This window comes from Acomys minous (genome assembly GCF_964271855.1).
Source record: "Acomys minous genome assembly, chromosome: 9".
Taxonomy (NCBI): Eukaryota; Metazoa; Chordata; class Mammalia; order Rodentia; family Muridae; genus Acomys; species Acomys minous.
In genome coordinates this window covers 43,652,642-43,680,129 of record NC_140490.1, presented here as the reverse complement: position 1 = coordinate 43,680,129, position 27,488 = coordinate 43,652,642, and the positions used below count along the sequence as shown (strand labels likewise).

Below are 27,488 nucleotides of genomic sequence, written 5' to 3'. Positions count from 1 at the left end.
AACCACAGCATTATCCGTGTGAGCTGGGATCACAGGACACAAAAGGAGCCAGACACATCCAGTGACAACCAAAACATCTGTGTCAACCCGGTGTGCCACTGGCCTTGGCTCCTGCAGCTTTCCCAGCTGTGACCCCATGAAGGAGAACACAGGAGTTAGGCAAGAGATGGGTGGCCTCCTTCCTGTCATAGACCCGGGGCCCTGCAGACTGTCTCAGGGGACATGTGAGTGTTCCACCAGGAGCTCTTTCATTTCCTCTCTGCTCAATTCTAGAAAAGTTCTAGGGCCCTTTGTCATGCTCATTGAGCCAACAACTGAGACAGTTACGAGCTGCACACGATACTAGTCTGGACAGAAACACAGCCAGCTCCCATATGAGTGAGGTCTCGCTTCCTGCAATTTCAGTTACCCATGGTTAGTCACACACTGAAACTATTAGTGCTTACTTTGACTCTTTCTTCCCCTTCATTTTCTTCCGTGTGTGTGTGTGTGTGTGTGTGTGTGTGTGTGTGTGTGTGTGTGTGTCGCCTCTATATCGGTGTTCATGCATGGCTGCATTTGCAGGCCAGAGGTTGATGTCAGAAACCTTCCACCTTATTCTTTGAGGTAAGGTCTCATAATCAAACTCAGAGCTTGCTGATGAGGGCAGTCCCACTAGCAGGCTTACTCCTGGGAGCCCCGATCTCCACTTCCCTAAGTTGGGATTACAGGGGATCCACTCAGCACTTACAGGTTCAGGAGATTTGAACTCTTGTCCTTTTGCTTTCAGAGAAAGCATTTTAGCCACTAAGCCATCTTCCCAATCCTGCATCTCTATAGCTTATCACTAGTCACTGTTCAGTCTCTTACTGTGCCTCACTGTACATCAACCTTTACCACAGGGGTCTCTACCCAAAGGACAGGAATCCTGGAATGGCAGCGTCTGAGCCAGGACTGTGGGTTGGCGAAGCACTCACCTTGCACACCCTGGCGACTCGTGGGATCATTAACTTGAAAACGAACTCAAACTCCACAGACACTTCCGTAAAGAAGAAGTAGACTCTGTCATCCTCGCCCTCTGTACCATCTGGGCTTTTCTGGATCACATCAGCAAAGACGAAGCTAGGCTCTGTGGAGTGCATCACAGGATGGTTTCTGTACATGAAGCCACCATGCCACCTCCCTACCTGCCCACCACAGTGCCACAGGCTGGTCAGTGCAACCTCAAGCCTGGAGGCTTCCCTTCAGCCCGGAGGACATCTATCGTATGCACATGTCTCGCACCTGCAAACTCCAGGCCTGGATCACGCCTGCTACCCTCCTCAGCTTCCTCGAGGTAGCAACAATGGTGCTACAGAGGAAGCTGGGTGGGCGGGGCCTCCACGCTGGCAGGTGGTCCACAGAGCCAGAGTGTCTGCTGACTTAAACAAGGGCCAAATCAGCCACTGGCGGCTGCTGGGAGGATCCCAAGGCTTGGATTCCCGGGGAAGCTCGAGAAAAAATTGACTGTCTCATACCTCAGACCCCAGGGTCTGACTCTATATCAGGGGCTTCAAAAAAAGCCCAGCATCTCACTGGCCAGCATCCCCAAGAGAAGACACCCCCTCCCCACCCCCGCACCATCCACATCCTTAAGTCAGGCAGCAGACATGCTTGTTTGGCAGAAACATCTAAACACTGCCTGACCACGCCCCAGAGGCTCCATCTTTAAGATCACACCCTTAACCCAATATCTGCAATTTCACCTTCCCATCAGAGCTTCATTTTATTAAAGTCTCCCAAATTGGTGTGTGTGTGTGTGTGTGTGTGTGTGTGTGTGTGTGTGTGTGTGTGTGTGCGCGCGCGCGCGCGCATGTGTGTGTGTGAGAAACAAATTTAAACAACGCTGTTAGCAGAGAACAGTCCCAAAGAGCTTCCACTGTCTACGATGTGACATGAGCCCCAAAGCTCATGGGGCCTGGGGACAGCCAGAGGAAAAATAAAGTGCCTAAAAAAAACGGCACAGCCACGAGGCTGTCGGCACCCACCATTCAGCCACGGGATGGCATACTCCGTCCTCAGGGGACTGTGGGAAGAGTTCCGAGAGATGATGGGTTCGCTGCCCAGGAAGTTATACGATGTCCCAGAGTAGAGCTCGCCCCCTGCAGTGGGGAGAGGGAGTGGAGAAGGAGATCCAGTCAGTGCTTCTGCCTGTGGTGGGGGCTGAGGACAGTTGCTCAACACGAGATCTCAACGTTAGCCCAGGCTGGCCTATAAGCAAGCCTCATGCTTCCATTTATACCAGGCGACCATCCCCATATCAGGCTACCATAATCTATTTATACCCTCATTAATTTCTTGTAGAAGCGGAGGGGGGGCGCCAGGGGGGGCTCCTCGTCTTCTGTGATATGCATTTCTGCTTTCTGCATCAACATTTTTCTCTTATTAGGACAATCACAGTCACCAAATTTAATTGTGTTTTTTCCAGGTTAAAGGGGAATAGGTAATCACAAATGAGAATTTCCTACAGGTAGTACAACCACAGCAGACACTCCGCAGTGTTCGACACCCCAGAAAAACCACTGTAAGTCAAAAAAGATGCTGAGGGCACCTACACTTCCAGGCAGCTTGGTTCAGCCTTGCCTACTTTAAATACACTCAGAACACATACTTTAGCCTACGACTACACAGGGGCATCTCACACAATGCTCCTGGCGTGTAATAGAGTATTAATTAGCTCACAAAGCTCACTGGATGTTGTATATTGACAGTGAAGATCAAACCTTCACACTGGCTAAAGATCCCAAGGTGAACTGTCCACACAGCAGTGTATGCCCACTAGCCTCAGATGTGCAAGAGCACAGCAGGAGGCATGCAGCCACAGGAGCAACAGGGTGGTGTGCACGAAGACTGACAGACAGAGCACGTGTTGCTGCACTGGGGCCTGAGCATCCCAGTCCCTCTGAAGGATGAATTCAAAAGTTCTCACTGGGGGGAGGGGGGGCAGTCTGTACAGCAGGCGCTCACCTTCTACAAAAGGAGCTAGTGTCCCAGGTGGGAACATCACACGCCACCCTGAACTCAGAGAGTGGACAAGCCCCAGGCACAGGACTCACCAACCATGACTGATGTGTAGCTATGGGCGGGGTCAAAGGGGCATCTTCCTTTCCCATCTTCATTTTTCCCCAGAAACTTGAAGGATGTCAAGTTCTACAATGGGATAAAAGAGAAAAGAATTGACTTTTGGGGCACCATTTAAAGGTACAGATCCCTCCGTTTGAGAAGACCAAGAGGGCGGAGCAAGTGGGCCCTACTCTCAGAGCGGGACACCTGAAGTACATCTCTGGTGTATGACAGAGCCTGACATACGCAGGACCACAGAGTCTCAGCGTGCTCAAGCACACCACCCAAGAAACAGGCAACGGCATCCAAACAAAACCCACGGAAGCAGTCCCTCTGTTCACCCAGCAGCAGCAACTCCAAGAGGGTCTATTCTGCCTACTAACCCGCTCACTACAACATGGGCCATGTTTGGATCAGGCTGTGCCCGGCTCCACAGTGTACAGAACAGTGGTCTCTAGGCTGTGCCTTATCCCAGGGGATTTTGTTTTACAAACTCCTTTTGATTCCACTTTAGGAAAAAGGATGCATAGGCCCTACTTGGACTGGCAAATCACAGCATCTGCCATGCACCATCCATCCAAAACAGACGGATAAACGACTTATTCCTGGGAATAGAAAGGACACCCACCCCGTGCTTTCATCAAAGTTGAGAGCATCAGGCACATGGTTGTATTAAAAATGCCTAGGAAACCAGGCCCAAGAATCAACAGATGGAGAAAGTGTGCTTTCCTCACCTGGCCCCCACAAAGGGATGGACACTAACACTGTGATGGATGGCCCCACACCAAGCATTTTCTCAACTGATACCTGGTATGTACATCGATGATGACAGCCTTCTATCTTGGAGCTGGTCTCTCTAGCTTTGCTCTCAAACCCTTGACTGCAGCTGCCCCTCCCAGCGCTGGTCTGGTTTGAAATCAATAGCTCTGAGCCCAGTTCTGAAACCTCCGCCTCTCTAACCTGTATACATTCTGTGACCATATATATGGCACACACATGTATTTGCTATGTGCTATGACAGCTAAGTTATTAATTCAAATAAAAGTGGGGAATGGTGGCACACACCTTTAACCCCAGCACTTGGGAGCAGAGGCAGATGGATCTCTGAGTTTGAGGCCAGCCTACTCTACAAAACAAGTTCCAGGACAGCCAGGGCTACACAGGGAAACCCTGTCTCAAACAAACACGAAAGATTAGAATAAAAGAGCCTGCGTTTGCCTCAGCCAGATCACCAAAGCAGGCAGGACTATATCATAAACTGATGTTACTGAAACAGCTAAACCTTGTGAATTTATTGTTATTGAATAAGTCTGGCCTGGTGAGGAGACACAAATGTTGTTTAGTGTCTGTATTTCTGGCACTGCATGCTCATGATAGTCAGGAGGGAACAGGATGTTGGGATAATCTTTTTCTACCTGATAAGAAAATCTATTTCCTAGGTCTTAGCTTTGCTGTGATAAACACCATGACCAAAAACACCTTGGGGAGGAAGGGGTTTATTTCAGCTCACAGTTTACAGTCCACCAAACAGGGAAGTCAGGCCAGGAACTCAAGGTAGCAATTTGGAGGCGAGAGCTGAAGCAGAAGCCGAGGAGGAATGGCGCGTACTGGCTTGCGCCTCATGACTAGCTCAGCCTGCTTCTCAGACACCCCCAGCGTCTGGGTCCTCCCATACTAATATGAAAATGCCCTAGAGCCTTGCTTGCCTTAGACCAAGCTTAGAGGCATTCCTTCAACTGTGGTTTCCTCTTCTCGGATAACTCCAGCTTCTATCAAATTGACAAAAATAAAACAAACAAGCAACGGGACACCATAAAAGGAAAAAAACCCAGATATATCCAAACATTAATACATAATGAATCAGAATGTTCTCAGATAGGGAAAAATGAGACACAATTAAATGGCGAATGACACACGGGGGAAATGCCCACAAAATGATGAAGAAGTTCCACTTCTGAATAACAAGGGGCATATACAGACACATATAGAAGAGCTTAGGAGATGAAAAATACAGATCAAACTGTTAGAAAGACAGGAGCTACCTACAGGGCAGCCTGCCAGAACTCTAGGAGTGCTGGGAAAATCAAAGCGGGCAGTCACTATACACTTCACATACTGGAGAGGTTGAAGACAGGGCTGCCTACCAGTCAGGAGCTACCAGCCCTGGTAAAGACAGCTGGCTGGAAGCCACAGGCCAGCAAGCACACAGGGGCTCACAGTGGAAGAATGGCTACAATGGCCAATGGCCCAGTTAAGACAATAAAGGTCACCAGTCAGGTTAGGAAGTGTGCTGGGGTGACAGTGTGGCCCACTTGATAAGACTTATCTGTCGTCACACCTCACAGGGATGCCTGGAGGCTACAGGGGCTATGTCCGGCTCTAAGCTCCTGGACTGGGAGGAAAAGATGGAGGACACTGGCAATCACTGTGTTTTCTTAACTGCAATGATGAAATCAGTTGTGCAAGAAAATGCTCCCATTTTTAAGAGATGGGAACCACAGGCCACATTTTATCAAGGGTACACACACTCACACAATTACAAATACATACAGCTATACACACACACAAATGACACTTAATAGTCCACCCTGTGGTCAGGTGCACAAGTGTACAAAGGGATGGACCCTGCTATAGGGTTGAAGTTGTTGTTGTTGTTGTTATTAAAAGTTTCAGAATTCCCTAGTGTAGTTTTAAACCAAGCATTTCCTCTTACCTCACACCCAGGTACTGCTTTGGAGTGTAAACTCCAACAAGAGTCCTGAAGTTCCCAACTAGACCAAGCGGGGTTCCCTCAGGAGATGCTGATGTGGAAACGCCTCTGCTGCAACCACTCTCTTCTTTTCCTGCCTTCCTTTTCTGCTTTCCTTGTTTTCCACTTAAGTTGTCTAGCTTTGAGAGCTAAGGGTCTTTACATCCTAGAACCTTCCTTCTCCCAACACATATACACACACACTCACATTAGCAATTTCAGTTGCATCAGAGAATACAGTTAGCCAGGTAATCCTGTGCAGTGTCTCTTTTCCCAGATATCTATTACAAGCATTTGGTTTCTTTTTTTTTTTTTTTTTTGAGACAGGGTTTCTCTGTGTAGCCTTGGCTGTCCTGGACTGGATTTGTACACCAGGCTGGCCTTTTTCTTGAAAAAAAAATTTTTTTTTGAGGTAGCCTTGACTATCCTGGACTCACTTTGTAGACCAGGCTGGCCTTGAACTCACAGCGATCCACCTGCCTCTGCCTCCCAAGTGCTGGGATTAAAGGTGTGTGCCACCACCACCACCCGGCTGAATTTTTCTCTTTTGAGAGAATCTTTTGAGCTCTATCCTGTGACCTAGGCTGACCTCATACTCAGGAGCTTCCCAAAAGCACTAAGGATTTCTGATTTGCCTCACAACACCTAGCTGCCTATATGAATTTCCAGTCAGTCTGTGTTTGCCTAGTTATATCCCCGACACAGGTGTGTGTGTGTGTGTGTGTGTGTGTGTGTGTGTGTCTGCGCGCACGCGCGCGCGCATGTTCTGTATGTATGGTGCATATTCATGTGGTGGGTATTTATGTAACCATGTGTGGTACTGGGGGATCAAACCCCAGCATTGCCTGCATGCTAGGCAAGCCTCTGAACTATAACTGGGAGCAGGTTTTAAATTTCAGTTAATTGAGGGTTTAGGCGAATGAAACCTTTCATTTCAGGAGTCGTCCCCCGCCCCACACCCCACATCCGTGGTTCCAGTCACCCGAGGCCAGCTGCAGCAGAGCGATGAACTAAGCCTCCTGCCTCCCTGCCTTGCCATGCCCTACTAGGGTGTCACTCACTGGTGCTTGGCAGACCCACACAGCACACACCACCCTTCCTTGAACACTGAGCCTCATGGTCACCAGACACACAATATAGGGCTTGGTAAGAGCCAAGGTTATGGCATCTGGTAGAGATTTTGGATCTACGCCCAGCAAAAAGCGGAAAAGCATACAGCATGTTTCATATTTCTTATGGTTTGTTTGTAAATGGCCCCATGGGCTTGTGGGTATGTCTCCAGGTGGTGCTATTTGGTGGAAGATGTAGAGGAAGTGGGTTTCCGGGGGAGTGCTTGCATGTTTGTAAGCCAGCCCTGTTTCTTGTCCCTGATCTGCCTTCTGTTTCACTGAGGTGCCTTCTAGATTCTTTCTCCCTTAAGTCGCTTTTTGTCAAGTCATTTGGTCCCCACAAGGGCAAAAGTAAGTGACTTGTAACATACATCATATTGCGAAGCTTTCACAGAGGAGCTGGCTCTGAAGCAGGGTTGCACCTCCCCCACTTCAGACCCAAGCATGTACTGTGTCCTCCAAGCTCCCTTGTCAGAAGATGAGCTGCCCTCTCACTCTGTGACGAGAAAGAGAGAACGGCAAATAACCCAAGGATAAAAACGCTGTGCCCTTGAGGGCAGCTAGAAGGAGAATCATTTGTAAAGGGGTTTATTAGTATTTGTCCCATGATATAAAAGTGTCTACAAGCCGGGCCAGTTGGCGCATGCCTATAATCCCAGCACTCAAGGAGGCAGAAGCAGGCAGATCTTTGAGTTCAAGGCCAGTCTGGTCTACAGAATGAGTCCAGGACAGCCAAGGCTACCCAGAGAAACCCTGTCTTGAAGGGGGCAAAGACAAAAATTCAGCCCATGGGGAGCTCAGCCATGGAGAGATGGCTCCAGCTGACTGCCTCAACTTCCCCTGTCAGTTCCTGATGGATGTCTGATGCTCTCTCTCTGCAGTTATTTGTTTTTGTTTTTGTTTTTTTAATTTGAAAGCCTCACTCAAGAGGACAGTCTTCTCTGACCAGGACTCTGCTGGGAACCCCGACTGGCTGCCTTAATGAGACTTCCTTGATTTCTGCTGGGTTTTTCAGCAACCGATGTGGTGTTTTGGTATCTACCTATCTCTTGGTATTTGTTCTGAAAGTGTGGCTAGTGCAGATCGTCCTCAGGACCTCACAGAGCACTGGTCAGAAGGAACAGGCTGTGGTTGCTGTAAGAAGTCTCCCGGGGTAGTGCTTCGTCCTTATGGTTTGCATCAAGGGCTGCAGAGTCTGGCCCTTCTGTTATGACTGGCCAGGCTGTACACTGATGAAAGGGGTATGCTGTGGCCTTACCAGGTGGTCACAGGTGGGCTGGAATGCATTGGTCCCACACACATAGAGGGAAGTGGTGTTCAGCGGCTGCAGCACTCGGATATAGTTGAGGCACTCCGTCTGCAAGACAGAAAGAGACACACATACACACACACACACCATCAAGAAGTATCCACATGAATCCTCCCTGCCCACGTGGTAAAAGCCAGTCATCCACTGCCCTGTTCTCTCCTCTGCTCAGGCTGGTCTGCCTATGCCCATAGATAGGGCACACTGCACAGTGAGCCAGGCTCTCTGTGGTCCACAGGCAGTTCAGGATCCAGGCATGACTTTAGCTCTGCCCCTAATGGATGCTCAGTCTGCATCTGGTGGCCAAACAAAGGCAAGACCAACCAACAGCTGCCCTCAAATTGTACCGGGGAACCCACTACAGACAGCAATGTATTTACCCTTGCTAAACACACACCATTCATTGTGGCACCCGTATCACCAAAGCAGACATTGTACAGGCTCCTTCTGCTTTCCTGGGGGCCCCACCCTGTATTCCCACCAGCACAAAACTGGAAATAGTGACTAGTAGACTCTGAGAGAGAGAGAGGCTGGACCTAAGGGTTCAGCCAGCTGCGCATCCCTGAGGGCCCAGTGGGAAAACAAAGGCGACAGTTTTGAACCCGTGTGCTATTTTAGGAGAAGAGTGCTTAGATTATACAGGCTGTAGCCTGACATTATCTCAAATCGGAAAAGCTGTTTGTTTGTTTGGGTTTTTTAATTTTTATTTTATTTTATTTTTTATTTTTTGCAACAACTGTTTTCAAATGGATGGGGTGTTATTCACAGGAGGGTTCCCTACCAAGTTGTGGCAGTGCAAGGCATCAGCTCATTCAGCTACACAGACTGCCTGCAGCACAGTAAGCCCATCACAATGCCTGCCTCTCAGTTCCTGAGTAAACATCATAGTCAAAGCCCAGTATGACACTGAAAGTGTTCAGCTAGCATTTAGTCAGCCGAGTTTAGTTTAAAAAAAATTTTTTTATGGGTTATTTTTTTATCTTGTTTTGAAATCAGCCAACAACTGACAAACTCTGCCATCACAAGCGCTATCAGGGACAACCTGGCTCTTGTGGTCTAAAAACACTTGAGACATGTGGGGCATCAGGTGGGCACATGAGCGTATTCAGAGCTCTTGAGAAAAAAGATACAAGGCCCAGTGCCGCTGAATGGGCACCATACTGATTTATAAAAAAAAAGAAAGTAAAATAAATAAGTTTAAAAAAAAAAAGCCAAACAAATCCCTATAACGTTTCAGGCCTCAGCTAGTTCAGGGGGGCGTCCAGAAACACAGCATGGAGGCCAGTTTTACACCAGGTACTGGGAGGTAGCAGGAATTATTTTCTGTAGTCACAATGCCAGGGCATTTGAATAAGCTTCTCCAGTGCTAAGGATGTAAGGTACCTGCCCGAGATCACTGGTCTCTACACCAGGGTGCAGGGAGAGCTGCCACATGGGCTGAGACAGCGGGACCGAGTCCACCAGAATCACACGATGTCCGGCTGGGCGTGCAGAAAGAAGCCTGGTACTTGAGAAGAACCAAATAACTAAAATATGTGTTTCGGTTCTTTGTAACTTGCAGTCAAATTACCTGCTTTGATTTCCCCTTTTCTGCGCACTTCGCTTTTTTGTCCTCAGAGACCTTCCAATACACCTGCAAGGGAGGAACGTATGAGGGCCCAGTTCACCGCAGCCTCCCTTGAAAAGGGAACTGCTGAGAAAGAACAGATGCCAATAGAAGGCACACAACACACAGCTCAGAGCACAGAGGTCTGCAGCCAGAGCAAAGTCAGCCTGGGAAGAGGGTCAGGGAGCGGGCAGGCGCTGAGAACACAGGGACGTCCTGATATTCTGTGACCATCACCCCAAAGCTGGCAGGGACAGCGCAGCCCCAGACCTGCTGCAAAAGAACAACAGAGGGCTGGTGAGGTGGCTCAGTAGGTAAAGTGCCGCCATTGCGCTCAAGGACCTGAACTCGATCTCCAGAACTGATGAGAAAAGGCCAACGTGTCACTGTGCACTTGTAATCTCAGCACTGGGGAAGCAGAGACAGGAGGGTCCCTGAGGCTTGCTGGCTGCCAGCCTACTGGACAAGTTCCAGAGGCCAGCTAAGAGACTATGTCTCCACAAAATAAAATTTAAAAGTTGACAGCACCCAAGGAAAGAAAACTCTCAAAGTTGTCCTATGACTTTCTCCAACTCCATACACACAATGAATATGTAATCAACTTAATTAGATCCAAAAGTGGGGGCTTTCATCTGCTCTTTTTTTAACCTTAAAATATTTTATTGCGTTTTTTTATATGTAGATGTGGATGTATGTGTGTGACAGCACACGAGTGGAGGTCAGAGGACAACTTGTGGGAGTGGAGGTGGGATGGGGTGAGATGGGGTGAGATGGGGGTGACTTAACTCTGATCATCAGGCTTGGCAACTCGTATCTTTACCTGCTGAGCCATCTCCTCAGACCCTTCTGCACCTAACTTTTTTCCTTTGACAGTTTTATACATGCACATAATGAATTTCAGTCATTTGCAACCCCTGTTACACTTGCGTTCTTTTAAAGGTGAGCAGACACAGAAACAGCCTAGATTTTTCTTGGGCAAGCTTGCTGGTGAAGTACTTAGCCAGGCCTGTGTAGAAGTGGGGGTGCATGCTAAGGGAGCCCTGTTTTGGGTGGAGGGGGATGGACCAGGAGGGCCAACCTCATGTTGCTTCTCAGAGACGTCCAGTGCGTTCACCGCAAAGACAGCTTCCCGGGCGCCCACGTACAGAGTGTCCTTGTCCTCACTCATCAGCAGGGCCGAGTAGTTAAAGATGCCTGGCTCGTGAAACTGCACCAGACCCACCTCTGTGGGCAGCAGAGGAAGGAAGGAAAAGAAGAGACAGGGAGTCACTGCTGAGCCTGCATGCAACCCGGTCCCACCCTGGTATCAGCAGCAGACTTGTCACAAGGACCAACTATATCACACTGTCCCAGCATGGAACAGAACCCAGGACCCCTACATAACCCCAATGCATGGCTGGAGCCCTGAGGCTGCATGCATCCCTGAGCTCCCCTTGTGTCTCCTAGGTCCTGTTGAGTTCCAAACCCCTCACCCTGGGAGCGTCCAGCATATCACAGACCAGCCCTTTGGTCTATGTTCTACCTTTTTAATGTGTCTTTAACCACCTACTTTAGGTTTAGAAGGAATGTAATGGTTTAGAGCTTTCTCACTCAGGAACTAAAGGCCTTACTTGGAACCCCCAAGAACAGACATTCAGTATTAGGGGCTGAGGATGTAGCTCAGTGGTAGAACACTTGCCTAGCATGTACAGGGCCCATACTTTCCCCCGAGTATTCCCTAAAAAAAAAAAAAAGGCAAGATGGGTGGACACATCTCTTGCCTAAACAATTTCCAACTGCTACCACTAACTTCCAGAAACAAATGACATCTTTTTGCACCAGGAGTTTAGGAACATAGTAACAGAGAAAGGACCTAAGCAGTCCTGGTGTTCTTACACAGGGTCTCACATGTGGCCCAGGCTGCCCTGGGACTCACAATCCTCCTGCCTCTGCCTCTGGAGTGTGGGGGTTCCCAGTATGCAATGTGAAACTGAGCTGGGCATGAGCTGGCATCGGTGAGTGCTCTGTATGTGCAAACAAGTAAGTGTTCCATGTGGCTTGAGGGTTGGGCACTCTTACTGCACTTTGCTTCCCGGCCCTCTGTCTTTACACTGTTCCATCCCTGGAATGCAGTGCAGCCTGTGTGTCCCGTCCCATCTTGGAAGTCTGGCCTGGAGACCTGTCTGAGGGTGAGCTAATCTCAGCAGTGCGGCTCAAGCGCCTCTGAGCTGTTGACGTCACATATATAGTTTGACTAAAGCTTGGTATCTGCTGTGGGGTCTGAAGCAGCCACCAGGGCCTCCTGCTCACACAGCATCCTTTGGACACCCCAGCAGTTTAAGCCTGCCCTGACTGACACCACAAAGCATCTAAACCATGGAGCGCCACTCTCCCCAGAGACGCTGGCACTCACAGCTTTACACCTCACCTCCATGCTCCCAGGTGATCCGAGGCACAGGGGCAAATGCCACGGCTGTCCTCAACACTACCATCAGGGCTAAGAACAGCCCCCTAATGGGGGCGTACATCCTCATGGGCAGGGGCTGCCGAGGCCTTCAGCAGTGGACACGCATGGACGGCAGCAGGCTGCTGTGGTGTGGCAGCAGGGACCTCTCAGAGCCCCAGGGCTGGGGCCAGCAGCACAGACTGGAGCCCATGAGGAGTAGGATTCCTGCGTCTGCACATGCCCGGTGAGCAGTGGCCACTTTCACCACCTCATGCCACAGGTTACTGGTGTTCCCTGCCAACCTGCAAAAGAAGAAAAGAAAGAGGCTACAGGTCACAACAGCTCCAGCTGGTCTTCAGCCCCCTTCCGCCCCTACCCACTGCCTATCCTGTCTGCATCTGCCTCCTGAGGGGCATGGAGGGCATCCAGGATTTATGGGGCTGCCAGAGAAACAAGAAGGCTAAGACACACCAAGATGGCCTCAGCATCATCTTTGTATCCATGAAAACATGCCCCCAGGGCCTCATTTTGCAGGAGTAGACGGCCACCACAGAGGACTCAGCTGGCCCAGGAGGCAACCCAAGCTCTTCCTGCCTCACCAGGAAGAAGTTAATTGCCATGGAAACAGTAGCAATTAACTCTCATTTGTCCAAACAAGAAACAGATGATCAGGCCTTGCTGTTTTCTTGCTAATGGAATTGTGGCCACAGTTCTCTTGAGCCTCTAACCCCGTCCTTATCTGCCCCAGGCAAGCCTGAGGCCCAGCACTCCTGTCACTGAGCCTAATGACCCTGGCCAGCCTAGGCCAGCACTGTGTCACACCAGCTTCCTGGCTACATAAGTAGGCCTTACTACATAAGTGGGTGTGGCCACAAGGAGACGACAGGGCACAACATCCCCTGATGTGAACCCAATGCTGGCACAGCATCTCCACACCTGCCAGGCCTCCGCTGCCCCACCCTTACTCCCACAGATGGGGCCAGCTGATCCTGTGTGACTATCAAGTCCTCTCTCCTGTCCGCAAGTGCAACACTGACAGGCTGCCTGGTCTCGATCCCAATGCACTGAGAAGCTTCCCAAAGCCAGGGCAGCCTGAAGTCCCCTTACTCCAAGGAGTAGAATATTCTAGGCTAGTGCAGCTGACTATTTCCCCTTACTGACTGTTGTTATAACTCAAAAGCACTTATAGGTGACATTCAAAAGGGTGACTCCAGTTATAGGGTCAGCCAGGCCCCAGCTCTACCCTAGAGATTCAGAGCAGCCCAGCACCAATGGGTGACTTCTACCCTCATCCAACCAGAGGAGCAGGAAGCCAAGAACAGAGGCAGTGGTTGGGAAAGAGACAGTGGTGACGCAGACAATCATGAATTCTGGGTTCTGATGAGCAAGTTCACAGTGTGCCCTCATCTTGTAAGCGCCTATTCTCCTGCCACAGTAAGGAATAGGGCTGTGAGTTGCTGGGGTCCAAACCACGGGAATCCTCTTAAAGCCAGGGCCACCAACTCCCTGCAACACTGAGCGTCTACACTGTCGGTGAAAGCCAGGACAGCAATGCCATCCTGACCTCAAGCCACCTCTGGCTACAGAGCTTGCCCAAGGTACAGTGGTATGGGAGCTGTGACAGGCAGGTGGCATGGGAGAGGTGCTTTTTCCATCCTCACAGCCCCGGGGATGGAAGTGGATGAGACCGCCAGCCGAGGTCCTGCAGGTCGGGATCCCGTGTGTATCTCCATCGGTAGAGTGTTTGTCTATCAAGCACAGAGCCCTGAGTTCAATCCCCAACACTTCATAAGCCCAGGCATGATGATGAACCAGCAGGTGCAGGCAGCAGAAAGAGAAGCTCAGGGCCATCCTTAGCTACATAGAGTTGAGGCCAGCCTGTGCTACACAGGACCCTGACTGAAATACAACTTAAAAATACAAACAGAAGGAAGAAAGGCAGTTCTTCGAAAAATAAAAGGTGGTGGTGCAAGCTGGGCAAAGTGGCACATGCCTGTGATCCCAGCACTCAGGGAGGCAGAGGCAGAAGGATCTCCTCTGTGAGTTCAAGGCCAGTCTGGTCTTGGCCTTGACAAAGTGAGTCTAGGACAGCCAAGGCCACATAGAGAAACCCTGTCTCAATCCTCCCCCGAAATGTGGTGGTACAGGCCTTTAATCATAAGGCAGAGGTGGAGGGGGCTCTGTGAGGTTACTGTCAGTTTAGTCTACACAGTGACTTCCAGGCCAGCCAGGGATACAAGTGAAACCCTGTCTCAAGCAAACAAATAAATAAACACGAGAACTGGAGGTGGCAGGTAGCCCTGTGGAGCAAGAGTGCTTAATCTCAGCACTCTGGAGAAAGAGCAGGGAGGTTTCTGTCTACATAGTGAGCTCCAAGCCTGCCATGGTTATACAGTAAGGCCCTGGCCCCGAATTTACTTACTTACTTACTTGTTTAGTGGCAGAGTACTTGCTTAGTTTGTATAAAGCCCTGGAAAAAAAAAGGGGGGGGGGAGGGTGGAGGCCAAGCAAGACACAAAGAAAGAATCAGCCAGTCTACAACACAGATCCTGTGCAGAGCCGAGAACAAGGGGCCAACAGACCAGAAAGGCTTTAGCCAACACCAGACCCAACACAGCACCCTGAGCCTGTGTGCTGATGGACATGCATGCTGCTCCTTGGGATGCCCCACCACAACACAAAAGGGCAGGAGGCAGTTCACAGACACTGCAAGGAGTCAGACGCATCTAGCTGGGAAACACGGAAACGTACATGTTGGGTGGGCAGGGTGTAAAAGGGGCCCCCTAAAGTTCACCCTCAGCAGCAGCTTAGGATTTCATAACCCCAATCTTTTCCTTCTCAGAGCTATGAGAGTGTCAGAGGACACGTGTACTCTCCAGGATGAAACCCTCCCTCAGCCAGACATATGGATGGGAGACTGGCCATGGAAGCATGCTCACCCACCTCCAGGGAACACTCAACCCACAACCCTGTCTTGCCTGTACCTCCTTCCCCATCCATCTGCCTTTCCGCAAGCTCAGCAGCTCTCGCCTTCCCCTCCCTTCCAGCCTGTGTCCCATGTCTACCCACCCCCCTCACTCCTGCATCCCCCCACCCCCACCCCTGGCTTCCTGCCTCATTTTAGGTAGCAGGATTCTGAGCTTCCTCAGGTGGGCAGAGTGCCCAGTTCAACACATTTATAAGCTGCCCTGGTTCCAGCCAAAGAAATGTAAGTGGAAAAAACTAGAAACAATCCCACAAACTTGGCTAACATTAGCATTTTGACCCTAAGCTCATCTTCATGTTGCTACCCGAAGCCCAGACTTGATATTTGGAGGTCTAACCAGCCATCCTGCGAAAGTAAAAATAAGGATCTTGTTCTATGAACCGCAAAGTGGAAAGCCTCAGAGCCCGGGCCCTGACAACACGGCTAAGATGCAGCACCAGCCTTCTCCTGTAGTCTAAGAATAAATTATTACCAAATACATTCAAAATGGAGCAATTGGTGCCCCAAGGGGAAGAGAGACCGGACTGCAGTGGAAATGCGGTGAGAATGTGCTACCATGGCCCGGTGTGCAGCCTCAGTGGTCAAAGGAGAACGGGGAGGGGGCTAACTCATGGGGAGGGGAGGGGAAGGGAGGGGAGGGGAAGGGAGGGGAGGGGAAGGGAGGGGTGGGGTGGGGTGGAGGTGCAAGACAAGGGGCAGAGAGCAAGAGCCACAGCTTGTGTCTGGAAAGGAAAAGCCAGAACACACAGCTAAAACAAATGTTAAGGAAAATATCAAAAACGCTGGCTGAAATAAGTGACACTCCTCTCCACCCCAGAGCAATCTGGCCGGGGCTGCCCTCGAATATAAACTGTATAAAATGTATCAGCTGGGGCTGGAGAGATGGCTCAGCAGTGAAGAGCAGCTGTTGCTCTTACAGACTGAGACCCTGGGTTCCGTTCACAGCACCCACATGGCTGCTCACAACCTTCTGAAACTCCAGTTCCTGGGGATGCTCCAGCGGCAGCCGGCAGCCACTCCTCGGCCAACCTTGACTAACTGTAAAGATAGTAGGAACTGTGTGTGGGGCTCACTGGGGCCCTCAAACATCCCCGCCCTGGGCTGACCCTGACATGCTCAGCCTGGCTGTGCCCACTATAGCCTCAGGCTCCTGCTCTGCAGACTCAACCCCACAAGGCAAATCATAGGTATTTCTTGGGCAGGCACTAGGCAAAGGCCTTGCCTAGACCCCACTGCTCTCTAAAACAAGACCAAGGGAAGAGCTAGAGGCCTGGAGGGGGTGGGGGAGCAGAGAAGTGGAGCGAAAGGGAGGGAAGAAGGCTGTTGGGTTTTACTCCCCCCACCCCCTTCCTTTTCTTTTTTTCTCTATACTACTTATTGTTTGGTGTAATTTAAAACTCACTTTAAACAAAGTGCCTGCCACACCCACACAGACAGGCTGCCACAGTGCCTTCCAGGAATGGCTCCACACTTATCCTTGAGTGCCAAGTTCAGGACCTTTAAACAAATGGTTGTAACACCCTTCCCCCAGGGGAGCTGAGGTCTCCCAAGTGACAGCTGAGGCCCTCCTGTTCTCTTCAGTGACAGTGAATTGTCACTCCATGCTTTCAGAAGGGGGCCTGACATCCCATTAGAGACAGGGTTACCAAAGCCCACAATTACACTAAGAGGGGGAGACTGGCCTCCTCTAAACCCCGGAGAAAGAGCTACAGCCCCTCCCTCCAGCCTGCCTGGGCTGCCAGAGGGCAGCTCTCTACCTCCAGAGAACCTTGGAAATCTCAGCTGGGGCTGCAACTGAAAAACAGGAACAATGCCAGCCACAAGGTCATAGAGTGGTAAGCATCCAGCGCAGGCCTGAGAATGCTAATAGCCTTGAGAGCAGCGTGTGTGTGTGTGTGTGTGTGTGTGTGTGTGTGTGTGTGTACACACGTACGTGTTTGTGTGTGTCTGTCTTGAGTGCACATACTCTGCAAGTGAACCTGTGTGTATCTGTGTCAGCATGTCAACCACTGCATTGCATTTACCCAGGCACACGTATGTGCAGATGCCATATGTGCCTGTATGTATATGTACATGGGCACAGCTGAAAATGCCAAGTTAAATGTGTATCTCCGTATGTAACCTCACTGGGACCGGATCAGATCGCACAGGGGATAACCACTAGGTGCTCCTGTGGGGACAAGATGCTGCATACTCTCCTGGGCACCGCAGTAAACACAAAAGGGGATCTTGAGTGTCTGTGGTAGGGCAGCCTGTCCCTTGGACTCCAGATCCCTAAAGACGCTGGCCACAGGAGCCTGTTCTGTCTCCCTCCTATCTGCTCACTTGCTCAGACGGGAAGGTAAAACTCTGGCTGCTACAGGGAAGAGGATAGCCCAACCACACCTTCCTTGCCAGCTGGGTGTGACCTTCCAAGTGCTCCCAGCCAGCCACTAGCCAGGCATCTGACCCCCACAATACTGGCACCTCAGATAGTGCTGATGTCATCAGCCTGACCACTGAATTAGGACCTATCCCCCGAGAGTTCAAGGAGAGGTCCAGGAGCTCCTGAGTGGCTGCCTTACACAAAGCTGTTGTCTCAGCTTTGGTATTCCTAGGCCTCAGAGCCTATCCCCGGAGCCAAGGTCTGCAGTTGGCAGGGACATGCCCTACTGTAGTTACACTGGCAAAGCACAGCTAGTGGGAGCAGCTGGGCATCAGCATCTAGGTCAACATTCAATCTCAAGCCGCCTGGCAGGGCATGCGAAACTCAGACAGTGCCTCAGTTGGACTCCAGCTCACACCCCAAACCTGAGCCCTGGGTGGGCGCTGTGCTGGGTGGCATGCAAGGCAGGGCACGGGGAGTGATGGCCACTGTGCCTACTGAACAGCAGTGGTGACAGGGTGTGCACTATGAAAGCAGGCAGGGCAGGAGTGAAGTGGGGTTCCATGGGGGGCCAGTGCCACCAGCGAGACCTGGGCAAAGTTATGCCATTGGTAGGATGCGGCTTAAACTTCAGACAGATCCTGACACATCAGGTCTTTCTAAGGTTCCGAGGTTATGAGGGAGGCATTCTGTCACTTCTTTGGGCCCAAGGCTCCCATTTGAAGGACACCAGCTCTGGCCTCCCAACAACTCTTACTGTCTTCAAGGACTTCAGGCATTGTCCTGGATCCCAGGGACAGTACAGGCCTGTACTGAGGGTGGCTGACCAGCCCCAGGGGTAACCTCAACGGCTACCATAAATGTTGCTTTGACACCCTAGATTCCTGTGTGAAGGCCTGGCAATAGGACCCGGTAAGATGGGTGGGGCCTTTTTGAGGTCGTGAGGGTGGCCCTCCTAAGGATGCTCTACAGAACCGTGTCCGTCTCCCTTTCCACCAGGCGCGGACACAAGGAAAGCACCGTGGACACGGACTCTCAGAGGCCTCAGTCCCGGGCTGCAGCCTGAAGAACTGTGACAGCTGTACTGTTTATAACAAGAGAGCCAATTAATAGTGAAACCCAGTCCCAGAGGCCAGTCCCAGACACGCTAGCAGACACTGCTTACCCAGGAGGTCACGGACACGGGGCCATTAGTCCCCAGAGTGAGAAAGGAAATTTCCGTTAAAGATTCTACCATGTACCTACCTCATTTGCATTCTTAACATTTCTTTCTTTCTTTTTTTCAAAGAAAAAAAAATTTAAAGACTTATTTGAGGGCTGGGACTTGAACTCAGGACCTCTGGAAGAACAGACAGTGCTATCTTAACTGCTGAGGCATTTTTCCAGCCCCCAACATTCCTCCCTAACTCCTCTAAGTACCTAACTCCTCTAAAGAAATGTAAAACCAAACCCTAAGTCTCCATCAGCCAGGGCTGGTGATGTGGGAGGCCAAAGGGTTTTGGAAGGGAGGGACAAAAGAAATCAAGCCATGGCAACACTTGCACCCCTGGTGGCTTTGAGCCACAACACTGTGAACTGTGAGGTCAAGGGCTCCTTACAGGATTTGGACTGCAGAAACTGCTACCGAGTTCTTGGCTGGAGCAGGCCAGCAGGTGCACCTAGGAATACACTGCACGGTCAGGAGAGCAGGGTGGGTGTGCCTGGGCCATCTTGTGTCTGTCGCAAACCTCCACTGTGCTCCCAGGAAGCTGCAGTCAGCAAGGGAGCTGTGGGCCACACGGCTGAGAGGGGGTGTTGGTGTACACACAGGGACAGAGGCTCTCCTTCTGGACTGGTATTCAGGTGGGCGGGGCTCTTAATACTTAATGTGGTGTTCGGCACATGAAATTGCCTGTACTTTCAAGTCCCTCATATTTAAAGAACCTGAGAAACATTTGAGGGACCAACAAAATTCGGAGACAAACGGTCAAAGAGGAAGAAGGAAAAGGAAAAAAGGAGCAGCAGCAAGCCGATGCTCAGAGCCCCAGTGCCAACTTGGACTTCCTCGGGAAAAAGGATGTCTCAGGCCAATGGCATGGTCAGTGTACAAAGGCACCTGCCGTGCAAGCCTGATGACTGCAATTCAATCCCTAGTACCCATGGTGGAGAGAGAACCAACTTTGACAGTTCACCTTTGACCTCCACAGGTAAGCCGTGGCATGCACGTGCCTGAACTGCACCCAGGTGTCTGTGAGAACTAATGGGGGAGAACCAGCTCCCACGTTCCCTCCTTACAACAGCCATGCCAGGTTGCCTCTGTGAGAGGGAGCAAGGCTGCTACTTGCATCGCTGTGCACTCAGGAAGAGGAGGATGAAGGAAAATGGGTTTTTATACTCTACTCTCTCGGCTTTGTCCAATTAAAATGCATCACAAATCCTGTTGAGCCATCATGAGCCCTCTCCGGTGCCATGCCTCCCCATGGCAGGAAGGTATAGGCCAGTTATGGGTGCTGTGGGTCGCACCATGTTGAAAGGGAGTGCTGGTCATCGCACAAAGATACACAGAGACGCAACTGGCACAGGACACACAGTCACAAATACACAGTCAAGCGCGGTCATGTAGGAAACAGACACAAGACAAACACAGATGTGGAGCCATGAACACACACAGGGACACGGACACATGTTGTTCCTACACCCCTGAAGAGAAGGGAAAGCACGCAGCACACACAGCACCGTCACGCCCTTAGCAGCCACCACCCAGGAGGAGTTGGAGAACATGGAGAAAGAGAAGGCGAGGCCATCCCGGGGCCTCTCTGTCTCGCATCAAAGCCCCATGCTGGCCTGAGGGATAGCAGCCATGTACGCATCAACCCTGCCCTCTATGAACACACAGGAAAGATACCCAACTGTCCATCAGACCCAAAGGAGGCTTCTAGAAGGCATCGGTTGCTAACCTGGGCATACAAAACCATACACAAAATGACTTACCTGTGCCGTGGGTCTCTGGAGTCGAGCTTGGTACCTCTTGAACAGAACCTTCAGGAAGATGTCTCTGTAAGTAATAAGAAACCGAGTCAAGCCCTGGGTCCTCCACCCTCACACTCAGCGTGGCTTTCAGACAGACACTGAACACAAATGCCTTCTACCTCCTTAAACTTATGGCCCCGAGCAGATGACCTTTTTATGCAAGACCTACCCGGGTTGTACACTGCAAAGGAAGTGGGGTGTTAGGGAGCCAGCAAAGGGGAACTATGGCCTGGGTTGGCTGGCGCTGGCCTTACCACACACAACTACTTCTCTTTTCTTTTTTCCTTCTTAAAAAAGAAAATCAGGCTGGGTGGAGTGATGCATGCCTGTAATCCCAGCACTTGGGAGGCAGAAGCAGGCAGATCTGTGAGTTCGAGACCAGCCTGGTCTACAAAGCGAGTCCAAGATTGACAAGGCTACACAGAGAAACTCTGTCTGGAAAAACAAAACAAAACAAAAAATTGGGCTGGAGAGGTGGCCCAGAGGTTTAGAGAACTGGCTGCTCTTGCAGAGGACCCGGGGTTCAATTCCCAGCACCCACATGTCAGCTCACAACTGTCTACAGCTCAAGTTCCAGGGGATCCGATACTCTCACACAGACATATATGCAGGCAAAATACCAATGCATATTAAAATAAAAATAAATAAGTTTTGAAAAAAAATCAATTTTGGTCAGGCTGTTACTATGCAGCCCAGACTAGCTTCAAACTCCGTATCCTCCTGCCTCAGCTTTTCAGCTGCTGCGATTTCAGGTGTGTCATGACGCCCAGCCACCGCAGCCACTTCTGAGTAACATGAACCATGTGTGTGCACACTGCCCCATCACAGAGAGCAGACTCCATACATTAGAAAAAGTCTCAGCAGGCTCAGTTAGAAAGCTTGCCTGGCATGAAATCGACCCTGGGATCTATCCTCAGAAGTGCATAAACTGGGTGTGGTCGTGCGAACCTGTAATCCCAGCACAGGAATTCAAGATCTTCTGGCTGCAGAGTGAATTCAAGGCCAGCCTGGACTACGTGAGACCCAGCCCAGAAACGAAACCAAGTATAATCTCATTGCCTCATTCTTTTCAGATTTTTAAAAATTTAAATAAGACTTTAGTGTGTGTGCGCACGCGCGCGTGCGCGTATCAGCACCACAGCATGTATGGAAGTCCAAGGAGAACTTGTAGGAGTTGGTCCTCTCCGACCATGTGGGACCCAGGGATCCAGTTCAGGTCACTGAGGTGGGTGGGCAGCAAGCACCTTTACTGGCTGAGCTATCTCACCAGTCCTCAGGCTTCTGTCCCTTTCATCTTTCTAAGGAAACCAAGGGAAAACCAGACGACGTATTCACAAGATTTAAGTGGGTGGCAAACCCCCTGTCTTGCTTGATTTTAAGGGGTGCTGGGTGAGAACCCAGAGATTAGGCCAGCAATCTGCCTGTGAGCTGTATACCTCAGCCCCTCTCTTCTCTCTCACGATAGTTCTAAAGCTAAGCAGAAACAAGTGCCCACGGTGGAGTACAGCATCAGGCACAGGGCGCTCTAAGCGGGCTCCCTGTGCCCAGTGACTCCATGCCAGCAGCACAGGGGCATAGCCTACACTGCAGGCAACTGGAGACTGCGTACTGGAAGGAGAAGATTCAGAAGCAGGACAGACGGAGCCCAGCCGCATCGTCCCCCCCTAGCACTGAGTCACATGCCACTCCCTGTGGGAGTCTGCAAACGATACAAGGTGACCCCTTCACATAGTCTCTGTCACACGGGTAGCAAGAGCGGGCAGTCTCTGGGGTCAAGTCAGAAGACAGTTTAGGGGAAACAAAGGCAGGGATTGATATGGGGGGGCAGGGAGGCTTAGATTGCAATGTGAAGACCTAGCATTATGAAATGGAAGGACTCCCTTCGGGAGGCATTCTACACACTTGTCACTTCATTAATGAAGGAACAGCCAGGGCTGCTCGATGGAGCCAACCAGACACCATCATCACCTTTGCCTCAGGGCAGGGAGGACAGTGCGGTTGGGGTTTCTGTGTCTGTCACTGTACCCACTTCCTTTCCACCTAGACTCCTGTGCCTCTGTCCAACTTCTGTCCCCAGGCAGCTCCAAATTCATGTCACAACATACTTCCGTCAGCCAGCCACCCAGACCCTGGGTGTCCGTCTGGTGTTCACCGTTTACTCAGACCGTTTTCTTCTGCTTCCTCAACACAAAACCACACAAGTTATTATGAGTCCCGTCACCTCAGTCACCCTACCCGTGGGCCCCTCCCCATGCGTGGGCTTTCAGGACACCTTAGCCTCCTCCTTAACAAAGCGTCTGCTGGTGGCTCACAGAATGAAGGAAGACACACACTCCTCAGAGAAGAGCAAGGCTTTCCACTCTCAGGAGCCAGAAGCTCTCCTCTCTCTCGCCTCTAGGACAGTAGCTGGAGTGTCCCCACATTCCCAGCAGAGACGACTAGATCAAGGGGCCCTAAGGTCAAAACTACCAGCTCAAAGTCAGGCTCCTCCAAGCTAGGTGGTCTTAAGGAAGTTGCCGGGCCTCTCTGGGCCTGCTTCTTCCCCTCAGAAGATGAGCTGACCAACAGCAGCAGTGCCTCGACGGTCACTGCCTCCCCCTGAGGTTTGAGAAGCTGAGGTTGATCTGTGTGAAGAGCCGAATCCTGAGGAAGGCACCCAGTGAAGAGCTGGCTGGTGAGGCTAACTGGGTGGCAGTCTTGCTCCTGGTGAAATGCAGCCTGTCACAAAGGCCTCCCTGAGATGGCTCAGCCACGCACGAAAGGAGCATAGCTGCATTTGCTCTAAGTGAGGCCAAGGCCTCTTAAGGGTGGTGGAATAATGCCTGACCAGCATGTATGAAGTCTAAGGTGTGAAAGCCACACTGTTTAAAACTGGCTTTGGTGGTGGGTGCACGCTCATAATCCTAGCTGTGGAGGCAAAGGCAAACAAGTCAGAAGTTCAAGGCCATCCTCAGCTACATAGTCAATTCAAGGTCAGCATGGGCTACATGAGACCCTGGCTCAGCCCTCTTCCCTATATGCAACAAGGATTTTGAACTACTAAGTCCTGCATTGGCCTGGATGACGTATCTGCAGCTCCAGCCCACCTACTACTCTCAGTGGCAACGTGGCTTGGCCAGAGCACTGTAAGGTCCCTGGCTTTGTCATGGGCTGTGCACGGTGGGACTCCTCCTGGTTCTTGCCAGGTCTCTATAGGGAAGGGGCCAGAAGACCAAAGCACCAGCTCTTCTTATGGGCCGGGCTCCTCCTGTTCTGCTGCTCTCAGACGCAGTTCATAGGTGCACAGGTGATGTATGAACACACAGGCAGCGAGGACAGGGCCAAGGCCAACCGGGATTTGTTCTTTAAGTTCCCCAAGCCGAGGGAACTTGCTACCCGAGCAAATTCCTTCCATCTCTAGCAATTCTTCAGAAATGCACAGCAAAATTACAAGGTCAGGCCAACTTGACAGGGGTCATAATCAAGATTTGCTAGACAAGGGGGCCCGGGTCCGTGGGAGGTTATCTCCCGATGCCTTTCTAGGGGTGTGGCACACCCATGGGAGGGGCTGCCCACTCTCCTAAACAGCCCTGCAAGTCCAAGCTCCCTAGTTTGCATCATCAGGGTTTCCAGGCTCCTCTAACTGCCAACTGTCAACTGTCACACTGTGTGGGTCACCTTAATCAATGAATGGATCCCTGCCTCCCCCCAAGGCCCCCACACCACACCTCTGCAACCTCACTGCAGCTTAAAGTTCTGTTAACTTTTGGGTTCCCCCCTCCCTCCCTTTCTTTTTCTATTTTGAGCTGGGTTTTACTGTGTCATCAGGCCTGACCTCTAATTCCTAACTCTATCTTCCTCCTTTCCTGGCCCAAGCTCAAGACAAAACATGTCTCCCGCTTTTTTTTTAAATTTGTGTTTGTTCTGTTTTGTTTTTCAAGTCAGGGTTTCCCTGTGGAGCCCTTGCTGTATGAACCTCACTCTGTAGACCAGGCTAGCCTTAAACTTAGAGCTCCACCTGCCGCTGCCTACAGACTTCTGGAATTAAAGGTGTGCGCCACCACTGACCAGCTCAGTGTTTCGGCTTCTTAACCACAATGGAACCTAAGTAACCAACATTTTTTTCCATTGATGCTCAGCGTGTAGGTGAGTGAACGGATCACCAAAGTGACAGCCATGAGACAAGATGCTACCTTATACATGGCTGTGTCAGGAAAAGGCAAGTGATATGAGGGTGCCTGGGTCCCTTTGCCCCAAGACAGTTGTGGTGCAACTGTTGCCACTGTTTTTACAGCCAGAATTGCTACATATTTCTAGTCTCCAAATGCCAAAATGGCCCTCAGGTAAGATGAGACAGGCTGTAGAGATGACCCAGCAGGTAAAGGTATCTGCTGTCCTCTAACACATAAGCTTGTACATGCATGTGCACAGCACATATGTGTAGAACACTCTGGAGGCTGTACAGCTGTGGTCCATAAATTTCAAGTGATTTCCCCCAACTTACTTTATCCATTCTCTCAAGCCACTCACAGGAGCCATTTCTCCTGACTTCCTCTACGGCAGTGATGCTCAACCTTCCTCAGACTGGAACCCTTTAGTTCCTCATGTTGTGTTGATTCTATCCCTCAAAGAGGTCACAACCCATGGGGTGAGAACCACTGCCCTATTCAGACATTGGCATCAGGAAGCAACTTTAAGTAAATTCATGACCTGGAGGGGTGCTCCTTGCATCTGCTACAGACGCCTGAAGTCCCTCAAGGTAGAAAATGACCCAGAAAGACTGCTCCCATCAGAACTTCATTCAGTGTGTCCCTGGACCCTGGACCCAGGGAGGACTCACTGTCATTAGACCAAGAAAAACCCAGAAATAGGAGGACGCGCTGTACACTCCAAGCAGAAAAGGAGTCACCAAGCCTCGCTGCCCTGCTATTGAGAGGCCCTTTGCTGCTGGCAGCCTGGATCTCTCTGGATCTCCAGGGTCTGGAGCTCTAGATTGACCTGAAGACCCTGGCCCTGAGTACCTGCACTCTAGGAGCCTTACAATAGGACTGTCTGCCAGCAGGCCAGGGATGTCAGAGTGGGTGGGTGAGAGGCCTTCTGTCCTGTGCTGGGTTAATTCCTAGATGATTCAGATTGTGAGGCATGGTGGGTCGGTCACAGGGAACATAGGATAGTCGGTGAGTCACTGGCACCGGACACCAATGCACTACCAACTTCCAGCGCGCAGCTGCTGTGGAGAGATGTGGCCACCGCCGCATCTCTTGGGGACACAGGAAGGAGACAGGCTCATCCCTAAGTATAGGAAAAAAAATGCTGAAAGGACATGTAAAACTGCCTCACGCCATGCCCGGGTCATCAAACCTTAGAACTCCTAGGAACTCATAATCAGCTGGAAAAGCCAAGATTCCAGAGCATTCTTTCACAAAGCTAAGCTAGGCTGCACGTTCAAGTGGAGAGGTGGTCCTGCAGCCTCATCTGTGCCTCATGACAATGGTTTGTCCTTAACTGAGCACAGTGCCCACCACTCTGGAGGCCAGGGCCATCCCAGGCCCTTCCACGCTGGTGACTGTGATGAGGCAGCCTGGTGAAGAGAAGACGGCTCACGTCAGTCTGCCAGGTCCCGTCCATCTTCTCTCTGTCCACAGGCAGGAGAGTGCAGCTGGCAGAGCTTAAGGGCCCAAGTGCAGACCAGAGGCAGCTTTGCAGGAGGAAGAGGCTCCACTCTTGGAACCACAGGGGCTTCCATGGTGTCAGGACTGTTAGGCACCCATGTGTTTAAAGGCACAGAAAGTCGGGGCTCAGGAAGATAGCTCAGTGGGTAAGATCCTTGCCTTGCAAACCTGGGACTAATGTTCAAGCCACAGAGCCCATGTGAAAAAAAAAAAACTACATGTGGTGGTGCAACACAAGCAGACTCTCGGCATAGACTTCCATACTTGCACACCTTACTTCTGGCAGTATGGCATACTCAAGTGTGCCCCGACACAGGCACACAAAAGACACATGCAAAAGGCACCAGGCCTGGACGGAACACACATACACTTGTCCTTACTCCTTACACTACTCGTGCAGTGTACGCTGTATTCACAGGAGCAACCCCAGGATGACGTGTGTGGGAATGTGTAGGTTCCACACAGACATCAAATCTTCTGTAAGTAGCTTGATCACGGAAGGCTTTCCTGTCTCGAGGCCAACGAGAACTGATCTCCACAAATAAAAGGTGGGAAAGCCACAAGCTGTGAGTTGGACAGCCTTGGGCGAGGGGCCAGGGGACAAACTTGAGTGACACAGGTTCAGGGAATAGGGAATTGTTCAGTCATAGGATGGGGGTTTCAGCACAGGGAATGAGTGCATCACAAAATTCCACAAGGAGAGGAAGTTTTCTAGCAACAGTGCCCCAACCCGACCCATCCACTAGCCACACCCAACTGCATCTTACTTCCACCAACAAGCAGAGGAGCCTGCATGCTGTCTAGACCCACCTTTACACAGTCCCCTGTGCAGACGGTCCCAGGGGACAGCAGTGAGCTAGGGCCTGACAGTTCAGCCATGTTAACTTCCTTGGCCTGCACAACCCCTCACGTTCGAGGAGATGCCATCTCGGAGATACCTATCTCCAAGTTGGCTTCAGAGCAAAAATTATCCTCATAGCATATGCTCACCCGTCAGGAAGGATTAAGTAAATAACAGCAGCAGGGCGTACAACATGCACGCCAGCAGTTCTCAGCAAGTACAGACAAACACAATACAGCACTGAATACAGAACAATAGGAGAGCGCTTAAATGCAGGGTAACTCGATGTAATCACAGTCCCAACCAAGGATGAAGCCTGGAAGCTGGGCCAGGCACCTCCACACTGACTCCCCACACCTG

General features: G+C 50.9%; 1 protein-coding gene across 9 annotated transcripts in view; it reads right to left on the bottom strand.

Moving 5' to 3' along the window:
• The window catches only part of SEMA4D (semaphorin 4D), a 106,537-nt gene that overhangs the window by 26,600 nt on the left and 52,449 nt on the right, over positions 1-27,488 (bottom strand). For all 9 annotated transcript variants that reach the window (XM_084796918.1, XM_084796916.1, XM_084796920.1 and 6 more), the window contains 8 exons: positions 20,598-20,661; positions 12,259-12,578; positions 10,930-11,075; positions 9,816-9,878; positions 8,198-8,296; positions 3,075-3,168; positions 2,007-2,120; positions 957-1,108 (listed from right to left, as the gene is read on the bottom strand). In XM_084796918.1, coding sequence (XP_084653044.1) covers positions 957-1,108; positions 2,007-2,120; positions 3,075-3,168; positions 8,198-8,296; positions 9,816-9,878; positions 10,930-11,075; positions 12,259-12,364 — 774 coding nt within the window. In that variant the 5' untranslated portion in view covers positions 12,365-12,578; positions 20,598-20,661. The remainder of the gene's footprint in view (positions 1-956; positions 1,109-2,006; positions 2,121-3,074; positions 3,169-8,197; positions 8,297-9,815; positions 9,879-10,929; positions 11,076-12,258; positions 12,579-20,597; positions 20,662-27,488) is intronic.